The sequence below is a fragment of the Salvelinus sp. IW2-2015 genome, linkage group LG18 (assembly GCF_002910315.2).
Source record: "Salvelinus sp. IW2-2015 linkage group LG18, ASM291031v2, whole genome shotgun sequence".
Classification (NCBI taxonomy): domain Eukaryota; kingdom Metazoa; phylum Chordata; class Actinopteri; order Salmoniformes; family Salmonidae; genus Salvelinus; species Salvelinus sp. IW2-2015.
The window spans coordinates 14887827-14903084 of record NC_036858.1 but is presented as its reverse complement, the minus strand read 5'-3'; the positions used below and the strand labels follow the sequence as shown (position 1 = coordinate 14903084).

General features: G+C 42.9%; 1 protein-coding gene across 1 annotated transcript in view; it reads right to left on the bottom strand.

Annotated features, from left to right (window-relative positions):
* Nucleotides 1-1551: 1551 nt before the first annotated feature.
* Nucleotides 1552-15258, bottom strand: part of LOC111978566 (ubiquitin carboxyl-terminal hydrolase 31) — a 28513-nt gene continuing 14806 nt past the window's right edge. Inside the window, exons 6-16 of the mRNA XM_024008680.2 lie at nucleotides 12736-12883; nucleotides 12111-12294; nucleotides 11815-11926; nucleotides 11631-11725; nucleotides 11299-11376; nucleotides 10869-10998; nucleotides 10663-10782; nucleotides 10139-10364; nucleotides 9316-9474; nucleotides 6772-6924; nucleotides 1552-6470 (exon numbers count right to left, since the gene is read on the bottom strand). Of these exons, the coding sequence (XP_023864448.1) occupies nucleotides 4882-6470; nucleotides 6772-6924; nucleotides 9316-9474; nucleotides 10139-10364; nucleotides 10663-10782; nucleotides 10869-10998; nucleotides 11299-11376; nucleotides 11631-11725; nucleotides 11815-11926; nucleotides 12111-12294; nucleotides 12736-12883 (2994 nt within the window). The 3' untranslated portion in view covers nucleotides 1552-4881. The remainder of the gene's footprint in view (nucleotides 6471-6771; nucleotides 6925-9315; nucleotides 9475-10138; nucleotides 10365-10662; nucleotides 10783-10868; nucleotides 10999-11298; nucleotides 11377-11630; nucleotides 11726-11814; nucleotides 11927-12110; nucleotides 12295-12735; nucleotides 12884-15258) is intronic.

Here is a 15258-nt window from a genome sequence, read left to right as displayed (position 1 = left end):
AACAAATTAGCTGACATGGACTAATTGAGTGACAGCTGATGCACAATCAAATTTCGAAATTGCACCTTGTGTATTCTATTATTCTAACTCTCAACAGTAAATTGAGAACCCGAGTTGAACATCCCTGACATAGGCCTACTGTTACAACGGTATGCACAATATCCTGTTGCCAGTAGATGTACGCTTGATCAATGACCTAGAGAGAGAGGCATAAGGATAAATGTAAAGAGGAAAGGCTTCCTGCATACTTACATACATACATACATACATACATACATACATACATACATACATACATACATACATACATACATACATACATACATACATACATACATACATACATACATACATACATACATACATACATGTAGGACCAAATAAACCTTATTTTACAAATTCACCAGCATCCAGGCAGCCTCCTTACAAACTCATGCCTTTCTCACAAGAGAGTGAAATGCATCTTGGTACAAGTGCGTAGGCGCTAATCAAGAGCCTGTTCCACCTCTAGCCGTCTTTATTCCCCACCCTAATAACGTTCCAGGAGTTATATCCATCGAGAGTGTCTTAAAATGGAGTCTCTCAACAGCAGTATCAAGGATTAAAGTCGGCCCCAGGGGACACCCGGAGAAGACTGATCAATAAAATGAGATTGCCTGTCTAGAATTTGCGGGCCAATAACCCAGGGAAAGCATTCCTAGACRTCAATCAACACACTAAACGCATTATGTTCAGAAGACAAGCGAGATATTGTCATTGTTCAGGTGTTACATCAAGATAAAAAGTCGACAACTCTTCTCCTTAGGTATCGCTAATAGGGTTCCCTTAGATCTCACACAATTGGCAACAGATTACTGATTCGGCATTAGAAGAACTTGGCTGCTGTGGCTCATATTTCTGATTTCAGAGYAAACATCTGGTTTGCTTTTTAAGCTTGCTGGTTTTACTGTCACCGCCCCACCAAAGAATATTATCTGTGTAGAGAGATAACAGAGACGTGGTTATATGTATACTACTCATTATTTATTTGTTTATTCATCTTATTTATTTGCATATTTTTCCCATATATATTTATCTATTTTTTTTTTCTTTCTTATTTAGTTATTTGTTTCGCTATTCCAATTTGGTAGATCAGCAATGATATTGATAGAGTATAATGATATTTGATGTTTCCTAGGCAGCGAGACTGTGGTGGAAAAATAGACCTAGTTGTAGCCCCGATAAGCAATTTKATCTGAAGGTTGGATTTCATCACCTTTCTCCCTCCGAGAGAGGAATAAGTGGAAACAGAGAGCACAAAAAASATTCCTGAAATAGATGAAAATTACAGGGGAAAAGAGACAAAGAGGGTGTATTAACTCCTAATAACCCCCCAGCCTTGGGCAAAACTAATATATCCATAATTCAATCAGCTATAAATAAATGATGCCTCTGTAGTTTAATACACCAACTGTCATCCCCCTCAGTGACAACATTAGATTGGACAGAATGATATGTCATGATAAAGGGAGATTCACTCAAAGTTAGATTTTAAGGGCAAATTCGGTTTTGTGGTTACTTTATTTCCAAGTCATCAACTGGCATGCAGTAGAATTTGGAGTAATGGAAAATGTTTGCTCCACCAAGTGGATGAAACCAGAACTGTAATGATAAACAAACAAACAAAACTAAATCCATTCAAAGCAATATAAAATGAACAATTATTTTTATTATATGACATCTTTTTGTTGTTGCATTGCTAAACCAATGGCATATACAAACATTGCTTTCTCCCTTTGAAGTAATGAATCCTTAAAAAATATGAAGAATTGAGTCATTAAAAGTGCATACTTAAAAAAATGTTAGTAAAAAAAAAAATGTGACACTCATGCGCTTGCCGAAAATAAATAATGACTTACATTTGACCTTTTACTCTATTGAAGTCCCATTCCACTTGAACATAATCATGATATGATTTGAAGCTTTTCTGTTGTTTTCTGTTGTACTGTATGTAGACCACCAAGGCTAGTGCTCCAGAGCAAAACAGCCTCCCTACTTAAAATCACCATTACCATTGTACTCAAGGATGGGAAGGGGAAGATATCAGAATTTCAACAGCTAATCGCGAGGTTGAAAAAAAAGATACGTCTTACAATAGTTGAAATCTGCAGATATTKAATTTAATATAATCTATCAAATATATCAAAACATTAGGAGCACCTGCTCTTTCAGTGATATAGACTGATCAGGTGAAKGCTATGATCCCTTATTGATGTCACCTGTTAAATCCACTTAAATCAGTGTCGATGAAGGGGAGGCGACAGGTTAAAGAAGGATTTTTAAGTGTTGAGACAATTGAGACATGGATTGTGTATGTGTGCCATTCAGAGGGTGAARGGGTAAGACAAAAGATTGAAGTGCCTTTGAACGGAGTATGGTAGTAGGTGCCAGGCACAACAGTTTGAGTGTGTCAAGAACCGCAACTCTGCTAGGGTTTTCACTCTCAACAGTTTCCTGTGTGTATCAAGAATGGTCCACCCCCCAATGGACATTCCACCAACTTGACACAACTGTTGGAAGCATTGGAGTCAACATGGGCCAGCATCCCTGTGGGACACTTTCGAAACCTTGTAGAGTCCATGCCCCGACGAATTGAGGCTGTTCTGAAGGCAAAGGGAGGTGCAACTCAATATTAGGAAGGTGTTCCTAATGTTCTGTACACTCAGTGTATATGTGATATTTTAAGGGTATTCCTTGGGATGGGCGATTTTGAACAAGGCAACAGAAGGCAGTGTGGTTGCAGAGGTAATGCTGATAAAGGTCACCCCTGTATCGCCCTTTACTGTATCATCTCACTTTGAAAAACATCTGGGAGATTATAGTTACAGCCAGAATTTAGACAGCAGGTTCATAAAGTATTCCACTGAAAATAATCTTGTGTATTGTCTTTGGCTATTTGAATGAATGAATTATATAAACTAGTTGGGGATTCAGTCACTAAAACCATCTGAAAAGTACCTACTTTCAAACCATGACAAAGTGGCATTTCACAATCATACTAGTTGTRTCCAAATGTATTTCTTATATTTAGTTATTAGATGTTTGGTTGCAGAGGTCTATGGGGTAGCGTGTCCCTTAAATTGTTTGGAATCAAACATGAGTCAAATGAATACAATACAGAAATCATTAATTCGCAAGTGAGTTGGTTTACTTTAAGGTGAAGGAGCAATACCTACAATTCATAAAAATAAAATAAAAAGTATTATACTCTGAAGAAAATGTGCAAATAAAGCATTGAATGATGCCTAAACATGCTCTCTGATGCAGGCATTTGGAAAAATATACAGTTAGAAATATATACACATCCAAAAGTAGCAGTATTACTTGTGTGGACATTAGCAAGTGTTGCTTGCATAGTTTAATGCATGCATAAGCAATTTCATGCAAAGATTGCTGTCATACATTTCATCATGACGATCACTTTTCTGAATCTAAGTCAGTGCATTCTACGCGGGAAATCTGCTTGGTAGCGCATAAGCCAAAATGTGCACAGGCACAAGCTGTGATGACACGGAGAAAAACAGAAAAAGGATAGAGCGGATCCAAACGCACCATATATGGTGATCTTATAAAGACGTCCCCATGTATTGTCTTTAGCAATGTCTTTGATGGCCTTGAGTGTGTCTTTTTTTCTCTCACATCGACCCTGTGTTCGTCTTAAGGAATGTTTCGAGATGTCTGGCAGTCTGAATGTGGTCCCCTGTAAGGCCTTGACCACCCGCAGTGACACTGGTCACCAGTCGGGGGCAGAGGTGAGTGGAGTTGTTCGGGCACTCTGGGGGGCTATTATGTCACACTATGATGTCACTACTATTCCAAATCAGGAACGCCAAAGGGAGAGTGAAGAACCACAGTCCCAACCTTCCAAAATCATTGAGCGATGTCACCTTCCTTGTATATTTCTAATGGGTCCCTTTAATGCTATTGGCAGGTATACACACACCTCTAGTCCTGGATACATGTAATGTCCTACATAGGCTGGCAAAATGTTGTTGCACAATCACTAATGTTAAATTGGGATTATGTTATCATACTGGGAGTTTAAGTAAAATGAAAACCAAGAGTTGTTAGACTGGGATTATTCATTATGTATATCTGGAATTAGAGTTGCTCAAACTGGGATTATCAGTACTGGACAACTAATACCAGTGAATTTGGGATTACAAATGTACCTGCATTGATAGCTCTTAATATGAGATTTGACATACATTACCACTGACCTATACTGTATCTAATTAGCTATTAACTGGGATTATGATAGGTATTGGCGTTTGTTTCATAACTCCATATATTTAGATGCTCTGCCTGGTGTGGAATGTTTTGAACTATTTGAAAGTGGACCCAGAAGTTTTAAAAGTACAAAGAAGTCAGAGATGTAAAACACTGCTCGTTAACTACATCTGGTGACTGAGTAGTATTCCATGTGTGATCTATTGTGTGATTTACAGGGTTTCTCATCCTTACACTGCTTAGCAAATGTACTTGCTCGCTACACAAGTTCCTTTCGACGTCTGCCCAAGACGAACCTTGTCAAAGTATGCTAAAGAACCAGGTAAAAATGTCATTACATGTGCAGTTCATATAATAATCCATTTGATTAAAATCATTTTTCAAAAAAAGAATTAACAACGCAATCCATACAAAGTGCTTTGTTTCAATCCATTACTATATAATAAAGTGGACAGGGACAGATTGTCATGTATGGCAGCTTGCAATCATCTGGGGCCAATGAAAAGCCAGAGGTGCTTTTCTGAAAGTCGCTCCCAAAGAGGAGATGTAGTTCAATCTTTGAGACACCTTGGAGCTTCACTTCAACGATTATTCTGGGTCCCCAAAGATATTTCACTTGGACTTCTGGGTGGTTCGTGAAGAATTGATGGGGATCTTTCGGGATGGCGGCAACCTCTTTTCAGGAGGTTTTTTCCCGTTGGCAGAGGCTTTCTCCACTCCACCTGTCTCTGCTCCGGAGGACTTGGACTTGGCGGAGGACAGTATAGAGTGCTTGGCTGGGTTGGACGTCTTGGAGGATTCCTTGTCTTTGACCGAGGGTGTGTTCATCTGGGCCTCTGGGTTCCCCTGCTGGGCCCTCTTGGCTGCTCCATTCCCCGCCACTTCTCCAGTCTCCTCCCCAGCCCCTTCTTCTGAGTTGCCTTTAGCCTCGCCTGTCCCTGCTTTGGCCGTCGTGGTTGGCTTTCCCCCGTCCGTGGACCTGCGTGTCTCTTTCTGCCTCAGGGCACTCTTGAAGAAGTTGAGTCCCTTTTCCTCTGTCTTGCTGTTCCTACGAGGTCCCCTGGGCGGCGCTGCTGAGGCCGCTGCCGGTGCCACGCTCACACTGGACGATCGCAGGCTGGTCATGGAGGAGCTGCTGCTGGTGCTCCTCCCCCCAGCCCTGCTCTCCGCCCCTCGCCCCGCCCTACCTTCGCCCCGGCCAGTGGCACACACTTCTCCTCCCCGGGACACACCACTGGCCCTGGAGGAGGGACCACCGTGGTTCACCCCCCTCTCTGACACTGAGGTGGTCCGCGACGTCTCCCGACTGGCGCTCCTCTCAGCTGCTCTGGTTCTCGCTGATGCGGAGCTCCTCTCCACCGTTCCTCTGGGCGACGTCTTCCTCGGTGGGTGTGCCGAGGAACTCTGGGACCTGGGGGAGCCTCCCTTCCTTTGCTTTGCTGTTTCAGGGTGAAGTGTTTCTGGAGTCTGCAACGGCTCCTTTTTCGTGGGGGTGGCTGTTTTGGCTAAGGAGGTCTTGCTGGTTTTTTTGACAGCACCCTCGCTTTTTTCTTTGGGGTTGGACACTGTGGCCGCCACGCTCTTGGCTTGGGTTCGAGAAGGTGAAAATCCGTGGGTCACAGAGGAGGTGTGGGAAGGGGACGGTGAGGGGGTGGTTGGGTGCTTCTTGGGGCTCTTCTCGGACTCAACAGTCTTTGCAGAGTTTCTCCTCGCCCCAGCGCCCTCCTCTCCCCCTGCTCCTCGTTGTTTAGGCTCCTTAGCGATTGCTCCTTGACCCGGGCTGCCTGGCTCCACGACTGTAGCCACGTTACTTTTACCCCCTGCCGGGCTGGAGCTCCTCAGCTCAGCCTGGGGAATGGCCTTGGAGTGCACCTGCTCCAAGAGCCTTTTAGCACCTGCATTACCCTCCACCACCAGGGGCGTCTTACCTCCAGCCCTTACCTCGGGTTTCGCCGAGCCGCTAAAGCAGGAGGTGGAGACCTTGTCATCAACCGCCTCGCCTATCCTCTCAAGGGTGGGCGAGGAGGAGTGGGACTCCAGGGAGAAGCGCGAGGGAGAGTTGGAGCGCAGATGGAGCTTGGTGGAGAGGGACCAGGAGGGCTTTGAGCCGTTCTCGCTGAGGGCCAGAGGGCTGGCCATGTTGGAGCGCGAGGAGAAGGTCTGCCTCTGGATACTCCGCACCGCCGGGCGGGTAGAGAAGCCTTCTCAACAGAAGGGGACAGAGATGTACAACTAAAGCGTTGGTGTGGAGTGAAATAGACTGAGTGCATGTTCATCACCTCTTTTATCAGTGGGTTTCAAGCTAGTAAAGTCTGATATTATATCATTATATTACAGAATGATACAGATTGTTCAGCTTTGCAAAACCAACTGAAAGTAGGCTAATATATATACAGTATAAGGCAATTTTAGGTTAGTTCCAAGTACTATCATCGTGCAAACATATTTGATATAGCGGAAATACAACATCTTGACAAATATGCATGAGAGGCTGTTTCTCACCATCGTCTTCGCTGCGTTCCCCAGTGAACTCGGCCGACTCCGAGAGGGAGGCCAGCGAAGTGCGTCTGGAGGAGCCAGATGAGGCCTGGCTGGGAGGACGACTCCCTATCAACCTGCTGATCCAGTGTTCACACAGAGACGAGCTGGTCGAACCTGGGACGGGTAAACAAAGGACATATACTGTATGTATACAGTTGAAGTCGCAAGTTTACATACACCTTAGCCAAATACATTTAAACTTAGTTTTTCACAATTCCTGACATTTAATCTTAGTAAAAATTCCCTGTCTTAGGTCAGTTAGAATCACCACTTTATTTTAAGAATGTGAAATGTCAGAATAATAGTGGAGAGAATGATTTATTTCAGCTTTTATTTATTTCATCACATTCCCAGTGGGTCAGAAGTTTACATACACTCAATTAGTATTTGGTAGAATTGCCTTTAAATTGTTAAACTTGGGTCAAACGTTTCGGGTAGCATTCCACAAGCTTCCCACAATAAGTTGGGTGAATTTTGGCCCATTTCTCCTGACAGAGCTGGTGTAACTGAGTCAGGTTTGTAGGCCTCCTTGCTCGCACATGATTTTTCAGTTCTGCCCACAAATGTTCTATAGGATTGAGGTCAGGGCTTTGTGCTAGCCACTCTAACAGCTTGACTTTGTTGTCCTTAAGCCATTTTGCCACAACTTTGGAAGTATGCTTGGAGTCATTGTCCATTTGGAAGACCCATTTGCGACCAAGCTTTAACTTCCTGACTGATGTCTTGAGATGTTGCTTCAATATATCCACATAATTCTCCTGCCTCATGATGCCATCTGTTTTGTGAAGTGCACCGTGTCTCCTGCAGCAAAGCACTCCCACAACATGATGCTGCCACCCCCATGCTTCACGGATGGGATGGTGTTCTTCGGCTTGCAAGCGTTCCAATTTTTCCTCCGAACATAACGATGGTCATTATGGCCAAACAGTTCTACTTTTGTTTCATCAGACCAGAGGACATTTCTCCAAAAAGTACGATCTTTGTCCCCATGTGCAGTTGCAAACCGTAGTCTGGCTTTTTATGGCGGTTTTGTAGCAGTGGCTTCTTCCTTGCTGAGCGGACTTTCAGGTTATGTCGATATAGGACTCGTTTTACTGTGGATATAGATACTTTGTACCTGTTTCCTCCAGCATCTTCACAAGGTCCTTTGCTGTTGTTCTGGGATTGATTTGCACTTTTCGCACCAAGGTATGTTCATCTCTAGGAGACAGAACGCGTCTCCTTCCTGAGCGGTATGACGTCTGTGTGGTCCCATGGTGTTTATACTTGTGTACTATTATTCGTACAGATGAACGTGGTACCTTCAGGCATTTGGAAATTGCTCCCAAGGATGAATCAGACTTGTGGAGGTTTACTTTGCTTGATGTCAAGCAAAGAGGCACTGAGTTTGAAGGTAGGCCTTGAAATACATCCACAGGTACACCTCCAATTGACTCAAATAATGTCAATTAGCCTTTCAGAAGCTTCTAAAGCCATGACATCATTTTCGGGAATTTTCCAAGCTGTTTAAAGGCACAGTCAACTTAGTGTATGTAAACTTCTGACCCACTGGAATTGTGACAAAGTCTATGTCCTTAAGTGAAATAATCTTGTGTCATGCACTTGTGTCATGCACAAAGTAGATGTCCTAACCGACTTGCCAAAACTATAGTGTGTTAACAAGAAATGTGTGGAGTGTTTGAAAAACAGGTTTTAACGACTCCAACCTAAGTGTATGTAAACTTCCGACTTCAACTGTATATACACATCATAAATGTATATATTAGACATACAGTATAAAAACATTTATATGTGCACATATGTATATGTCTATGATTTTAAATCACGTGTCTCAGTCGGGGAGGACATGACATCTACAGGGAGATTGGATGTGAGGCAAAAACTAAATAAGACCCAGGTATTCTACTACATGGCTCCAGACTACAGCCGTTTAGCCGCATTTAGCGTCCCTTTAACTTGGCTGTGGGAGTTACATTTTTTCTGTAGTTTAATACACTTATTAATAAAGCACTATAAATGAACATGATGATTACTCATTTTGCTATTGCGTGACGCCATTCATTGTTTTTGATGCGACCAAATCAAGGGTTGTTGCAAACATGTGAAAAAGTTAGTGGCACCAGTGCCACCAGGGGGAAAAGTTAGTTCAGGGCTCCAGACTATCTATGACATTGTTGCATCTTGTTGTTTGAAAAACGTTGCATCCCATAGAATTATGGAATGGTGCCCCCGCACATTGACTCTGTACCGGTACCCCCTGTATATAGCCGCATTGTTGTTATTTTACTGTTGCTCTTGAATTATTTGTTACTTTTATTTCTTATGTAATTTTTTTTATTAGGTGATTTTTTGGTAATTTATTTTTAAACGGCATTGTTGGTTAGGGCTTGTAAGTAAGCATTTCACTGTAAGGTCTACACTTGTTGTATTCGTGACAAATACAATTTGATTTGATTTGAATTATGAATTAAATCGTTTTTAAATAACAAATGCATATATTCTTACCTGCAACGGAGCTGTTAGCAGACCATGACGGGATGGTGGCCCGTCTTTGATAAAACAGTATGTAGGCGTTCTGCTTGCAGACTTCATCGTCAGATATGGCTTGGACATCGCTGTCGTCAAAGCAGTACCACATGCCATCGATGGAGTTTTTACAGTGAGCTGCAGAAGAGGACATAATACGGATGGGATAAAGAGTCAATTATCATGTTAACTGGATAATTCAGTGGATTTGAATTATTTGAGTTTCTAAAAAAAGAGCAGGGAAATGGATGCCAGTCAAAGGTTTGGACACACCTACTCATTCAAGGGCTTTTCTTTATTCTTACCATTTTCTACATTGTAGAATAAAAACTATAAAATAACACATATGGAATCATGTAGTAACCAAAAAAATGTTAAACAAATCAAGATATATTATATATTTCAGATTCTTCTAAGAAGCTGGTTGAGAGAATGCCAAGAGTGTGCAAAGCTGTCATCAATGCAAAGGGTGGCTACTTTGAATAATCTAAAATCTAAAATGTATTTTGATTTGTTTAACACTTTTTTGATTACCACATGATTCCATATGTGTTATTTCATAGTTTTGATGTCTTCAATATTATTCCACAATGTAGAAAATAGTCAAAACATAGAAAAACCCTTGAATGAGTAAGTGTGTCCAAACTTTTGACTGGTACTGTACATGGAGTAAGTGGCTTTCTCAAAGGCAGACCAGCATTGTAAACCCATTGGGATTTGAGCCAGCAACCCTGTCAATTTATAGCCCTACTGCTGCAGGAACATATTAGAGTGTGTGTCCATACGTGTGTTGTTCGCTAACCTGTGTAATGACCTCCCGCCATTGTCCCGTGGTGGTTACACACAGCGTACAGGTCATACAGGTAGTCCTCGGGGTCGCGGCCCATCCCGTAAGGTCGTCTCCATGGTGACCAGTGCGAGGGCAGACTCCAGCTGCTCTGGCTCCGCTTGACCATATGGGGCGCCATGTCCATCCCGATCAGAGGAAACTTCACCATGTTCTGCATCTTCATCCTTCGGTCTCCGTCCTAAGAAGACACCATACACACACGCACAACAGCAACAAATTTGATGATGTTAGTTGAGGGTGGAATGCTTACTATGCAGATTGGTTGAGTGTACAATGCTGACTGAGCTTGTAAAAATTAACATAATATTAGTGTTGACATACACTAGTAATACGATCGATACACATGTACTTGGAATTAAATACTGTTTTGAGTTTATTCCTGGGGTAATATAATGCTAACTGAGCTTATACACTTTGATTATGTAGTTGTATGAATGATGTTGATGTATAGTGTAGTGGTCTGTAGTGTACTGTACTTGTCTGAAGCGTTTGAGGTGCAGTATGAGGATGTCAGGCAGGGTCCAGAGGCTCAACTTGATGCTGCCCTGCTGTAGCTGCTTGCAATGTGGGCAGCGCCAGGCATCGTCTGGAGCAAGCTGAAACACACAGAGCAGAGCTCTCAAACACACAAACACAAACACACACACACACACACACACACAGGCACGGGTACACACGGTACCTGTTCCTCTTTGGTGTAGAGCTGAAAGCACTGGGCGAGGGAGCACATCTGAGGCTGCAGATGTCCGTCTTTCTGTTGACGTACACTCTCAGCATCTGGGATGTACTCGTCCTCGGTGCGTTTGAACAGACTGCAGCCAGACACAACAAAATGCACAGTTCACACCGAGGTCGCACAACAAGCTTCAAAGGAAACCATGAACAGTTCTATTCGAAATGTGTTGACAAACAGAAACTAGGGAAACGTCTGACACCTCAGTCACAACAATTGCTTTGAATTCACATTCACATTCTCTTCAAAGAGCAAAACTATTTTTCTCACCGTATGAGTGACTGCCAGTCAATGCTAAATGTGTGCACTGGATCATGATGAGAGGTGAGTGTCTTTCCCTCTCAGCATTTTTTTTTTTTGTGTGTCTCATTACACTTACTAGTCTTTTGTCTCTTTGTCCCATTCCACCACAATCTTGACATGTGGGGGACCTCCTGGCCCACAAGATTTGTACGCTCTGCAGACAAACGTTGGATAAATAGGAAATCAACGCAACGTTATCTCTGAGACCTATGACAGCTCGATGTGGAAAACAGGGTACGCTACATATCGAACAACAACGCAGACGGTTTAACACGTGTGAAAAACCACGGAAGGGTTCAACAAAAGGCTAAACACGCTGAAAGGTTGAACACTTGCTAAACTAACTCTTGCTACCTGTCCTCTATCAGTGAGAGACAAGCGCCCTCTGGTGGCGCTGGGTGACATTACCTCTCCACAGAGGGGTGGCACAGTGGTTGCTCCTCTTGAGGTAAGAGATACGTGATTCCAACCACCCCCACTACACGCAAACTGAAGGGCCCAACCTGAGGGACGGCAAATACGTTTAGTTACACCGTGTACATGTGTGTGTGCCTGTGTTGAATGAGTGTCTGTGTGGATAACCTGCACCTACCTGGACAAAGACCCCAGGACGCAAAAGGTGACGCATCTTCTCCAGGATCTCCTTCTGCAGAATGTCCCAGGTGACAGTCCGCTCCAGATACAGCACAAACGGATGACCGAACCTAGAATCGTCATAGACAAGGTGAAGAACAAGATTTTCCACATCCATCATAACTATATCAAATTAGTTTTCATCTCCACTGTATGAACATGTTCCTTGAGATCATATTTTCCTGGTGCTACTTTGCTTCACCACATTAAACTGGAATGTTTCATGTTGAAATCTTGAGGAGTTGCTTTGTGTACCTGCGTCCCTGCTGTCCAGCACAGGCTCTGTTACACACCAGCAGAATGATCTTGTCAGCCCCGCTGATCTTATTGGGGCTCGGAGGGGGAGTCACTGACTCTTCCATTTTTGTTGACACCTGTAGCCTGTTGTTGTCTGTCCCATACTTCAAGTTGTTCTGATTCAGATTAGCATGGGGACTTCCTGCAACACATTGCAGTATATACTGTAAATGTATTCACAGCACTATATGAACAAACTTTTGAGTTCTAAATCGAAACTACCCAAGCTGCGGTTGCGGTCACATTATCGTAAGGTTTAATGAAACAAAGATCAAAGCCTGCTACAGGTCAGTGAGATGCAAGTTTGTTGAATAAGGCTGTTAACCTGCGCCATATCTTGGATTCTGGCATAGGGAGGCATATCTGTATACCCAGTTCTTATTGGGATACATTTCCTGGGTCCAAAAGATACTGTACACGCATATGCAGTGAGGGTGAACATAGGTAATCACATCCAGATGAAACATGATTTCCTATTAAATCCAATTGCTAAATCCATTTGTAATCTAATCTAGACTCATACCGCCCTAATACGGCCCAGAGCTAAACTGATTTACGGGGGAATCATAACATGAAGTCAAACCTCGCTGAGACCGGATCTGCTCTGGTCTAAACAACTCAGGTGTTTCAAAGGCAAATACGGAGTCGCTCTCTTGAATGATCTCAAGGTCGTCATCATCGTCACAGAAGGAGCGGTGAAAGCCATCGGAGTACATTTCGGTAAGGACAATCTGCACACACACACACACGGATCATTAACAGAGATAGGGTTAATCTCATTCAATTAAGTTCTATTTAAGATTTAAGCCTCCAGTAACATTTTGGCCTCCATCGAGGAAGGTCTCACAAAGGTTTAAACCTTTACACTTGTGGGAACTGGCCTATATGGATAGGTCTAAATTGAAATGTTTCTTACAGAAGAAATATGAAAAGCATGTGCGTAACCATGGTAGCAATTGAAAGGGAACATTGTAGGTGATTATGGGACAATTATTAGACCAAAGGTGAGGACACAACAGTTCACCTGACAAGACGAAATCCAAACATTACACTGTTGATTTTATGTGCATTTTACATTTACTGTACTTTTCGCCGCATTTGCTCATTATGAAATCTGAAAATATTCTGGATATATTCAGTAACATGCTACAAATTTTGGGTAGGTGGAACATAAGAAAAAAAACTAAAAGGGTTTGAGTGAGAGGACTAACTGGTGTCTCCAGTTACTACATTGAACAAAAATATAAACGCAACATGCAACAATTTCAAAGATTTTACTGAGTTACAGTTCATATAAGGAAATCAGTCAATTGAAATAAATTCATTAGGCCCTAATCTATGGATTTCACATGACTGGGAATACAGATATGCATGCATCTGTTGGTCACAGATACCTTAAAAAAAGGTAGGGGTGTGGATCAGAAAAACAGTCTGTATCTGCTGTGACCACCATTTGCCTCATGCAGCGAGAAATCTCCTTCGCATAGTTGATCAGGCTGTTGATTGTGGCCTGTGGAATGTTGTCCCACTCCCCTTCAATGGCTGTACGAAGTTGTTGGATATTGGCAGGAACTGGAACATGCTGTTGTACACGTCGATCCAGAGCATTCTAAACATGCTCAACGGGTGACATGTCTGGTGAGTATGCAGGCCATAAAAGAACTGGGACATTTTCAGCTTCCAGGAATTATGTACAGATCCTTGCGACATGGGGCCGTGACTTTATCATGCGGAAACATGAGGTGATGGTGGCGGATGAATGGCACGACAATGAGCCTCAGGATCTCGTCACTGTATCTCTGTGCATTCAATTTGCCATCGATAAAATGCAATTATGTTCATTGTTGAAACCGGGATTCATCCATGAAGATCACACGTCTCCAGCATGCCAGTGGCCATCGAAGGTGAGCATTTGCCCACTGACGTTGATTACGACACTGAACTAACTGCATTCAGGTCAAGACCCTGGTGAGAACGACAAGCACCCAGATGAGCTTCCCTGAGACGGTTTCTGAGTTTGTGCAGAAATGATTTGGTTGTGCAAACCCCCAGTTTCATCAGTTGTCCGGGTCTCTGGTCTCAGACGATCCCGCAGGTGAAGAAGCCAGATTAGGAGGTCCTGGGCTGGCGTGGTTACACGTGCTCTGCGGTTGTGAGGCCGCTTTGACGTATTGCCAAATTCTCTAAAATGACGTTGGAGGTTGCTTATGGTAGAGAAATGAACATTACATTCTCTGGCAACAGCTCTGGTGGACATTCCTGCAGTCAGCATGCCAATTCCACACTCCCTCAAAACTTGAGATATCTGTGGCATTGTGCTGTGTGACAAAACTGCACATTTTAGAGTGGCCTTTTATTGTCCCCAGCACAAGCCGTTTGATCAGTTTCTTGATATGCCACACCTGTCAGGTGGATGGATTATCCTGGATAAGGAGAAATGCTCACTAACAGGGACGTAAACTAATTTGTGCGCAAAATTTGAGAGAAATAAGCTTTTTGTTCACACGGAACATTTCTGGGATCTTTTATTTCAGCTCAAGAAACATGGGACCAACACTTTACATGTTGCGTTTATATTTTTGTTCAGTATATAAGGTGCTGTTTTGAGCTATCCTAGCTGTGCCGTTGAGGAACTAGAGCAAGCCCACTTGTAGCCGTTTTGTTTGGAACACAACCCTGCAATCACACAATTAACGATCCATTATAAATCGCAATCTGGGTCTGGTGGGCATCATTTGAAAGCTTGTTCTATTGCGAACATGACGAGCTAGGTTTTAAACAACGACATTAAAGTGTTCGTTTTTCACGATGCAATTCGGGGAAACAGATCATCATTTTGGTGAGCTTAGAAAGGAGTCGAGTGCATTCAGGTGCGTGTGCCGCGCAACTTTTCTTCACAATAGACAAACAGACTCATTCTGTTCAGAACAACCCAAGGTATGACGCCATTTCATCTTGTAACTGTACATCAAACATAGTGATCATAAACGCTGACACTGTATATTGTGTATTTTATTCCTCGTGTTCATTTTTTTGTTGTTAAATAACTCTGCATTGTTGGGAAGGGCTCGTAAGCAAGCATTTCATGGTTATGTCTACACCCTTT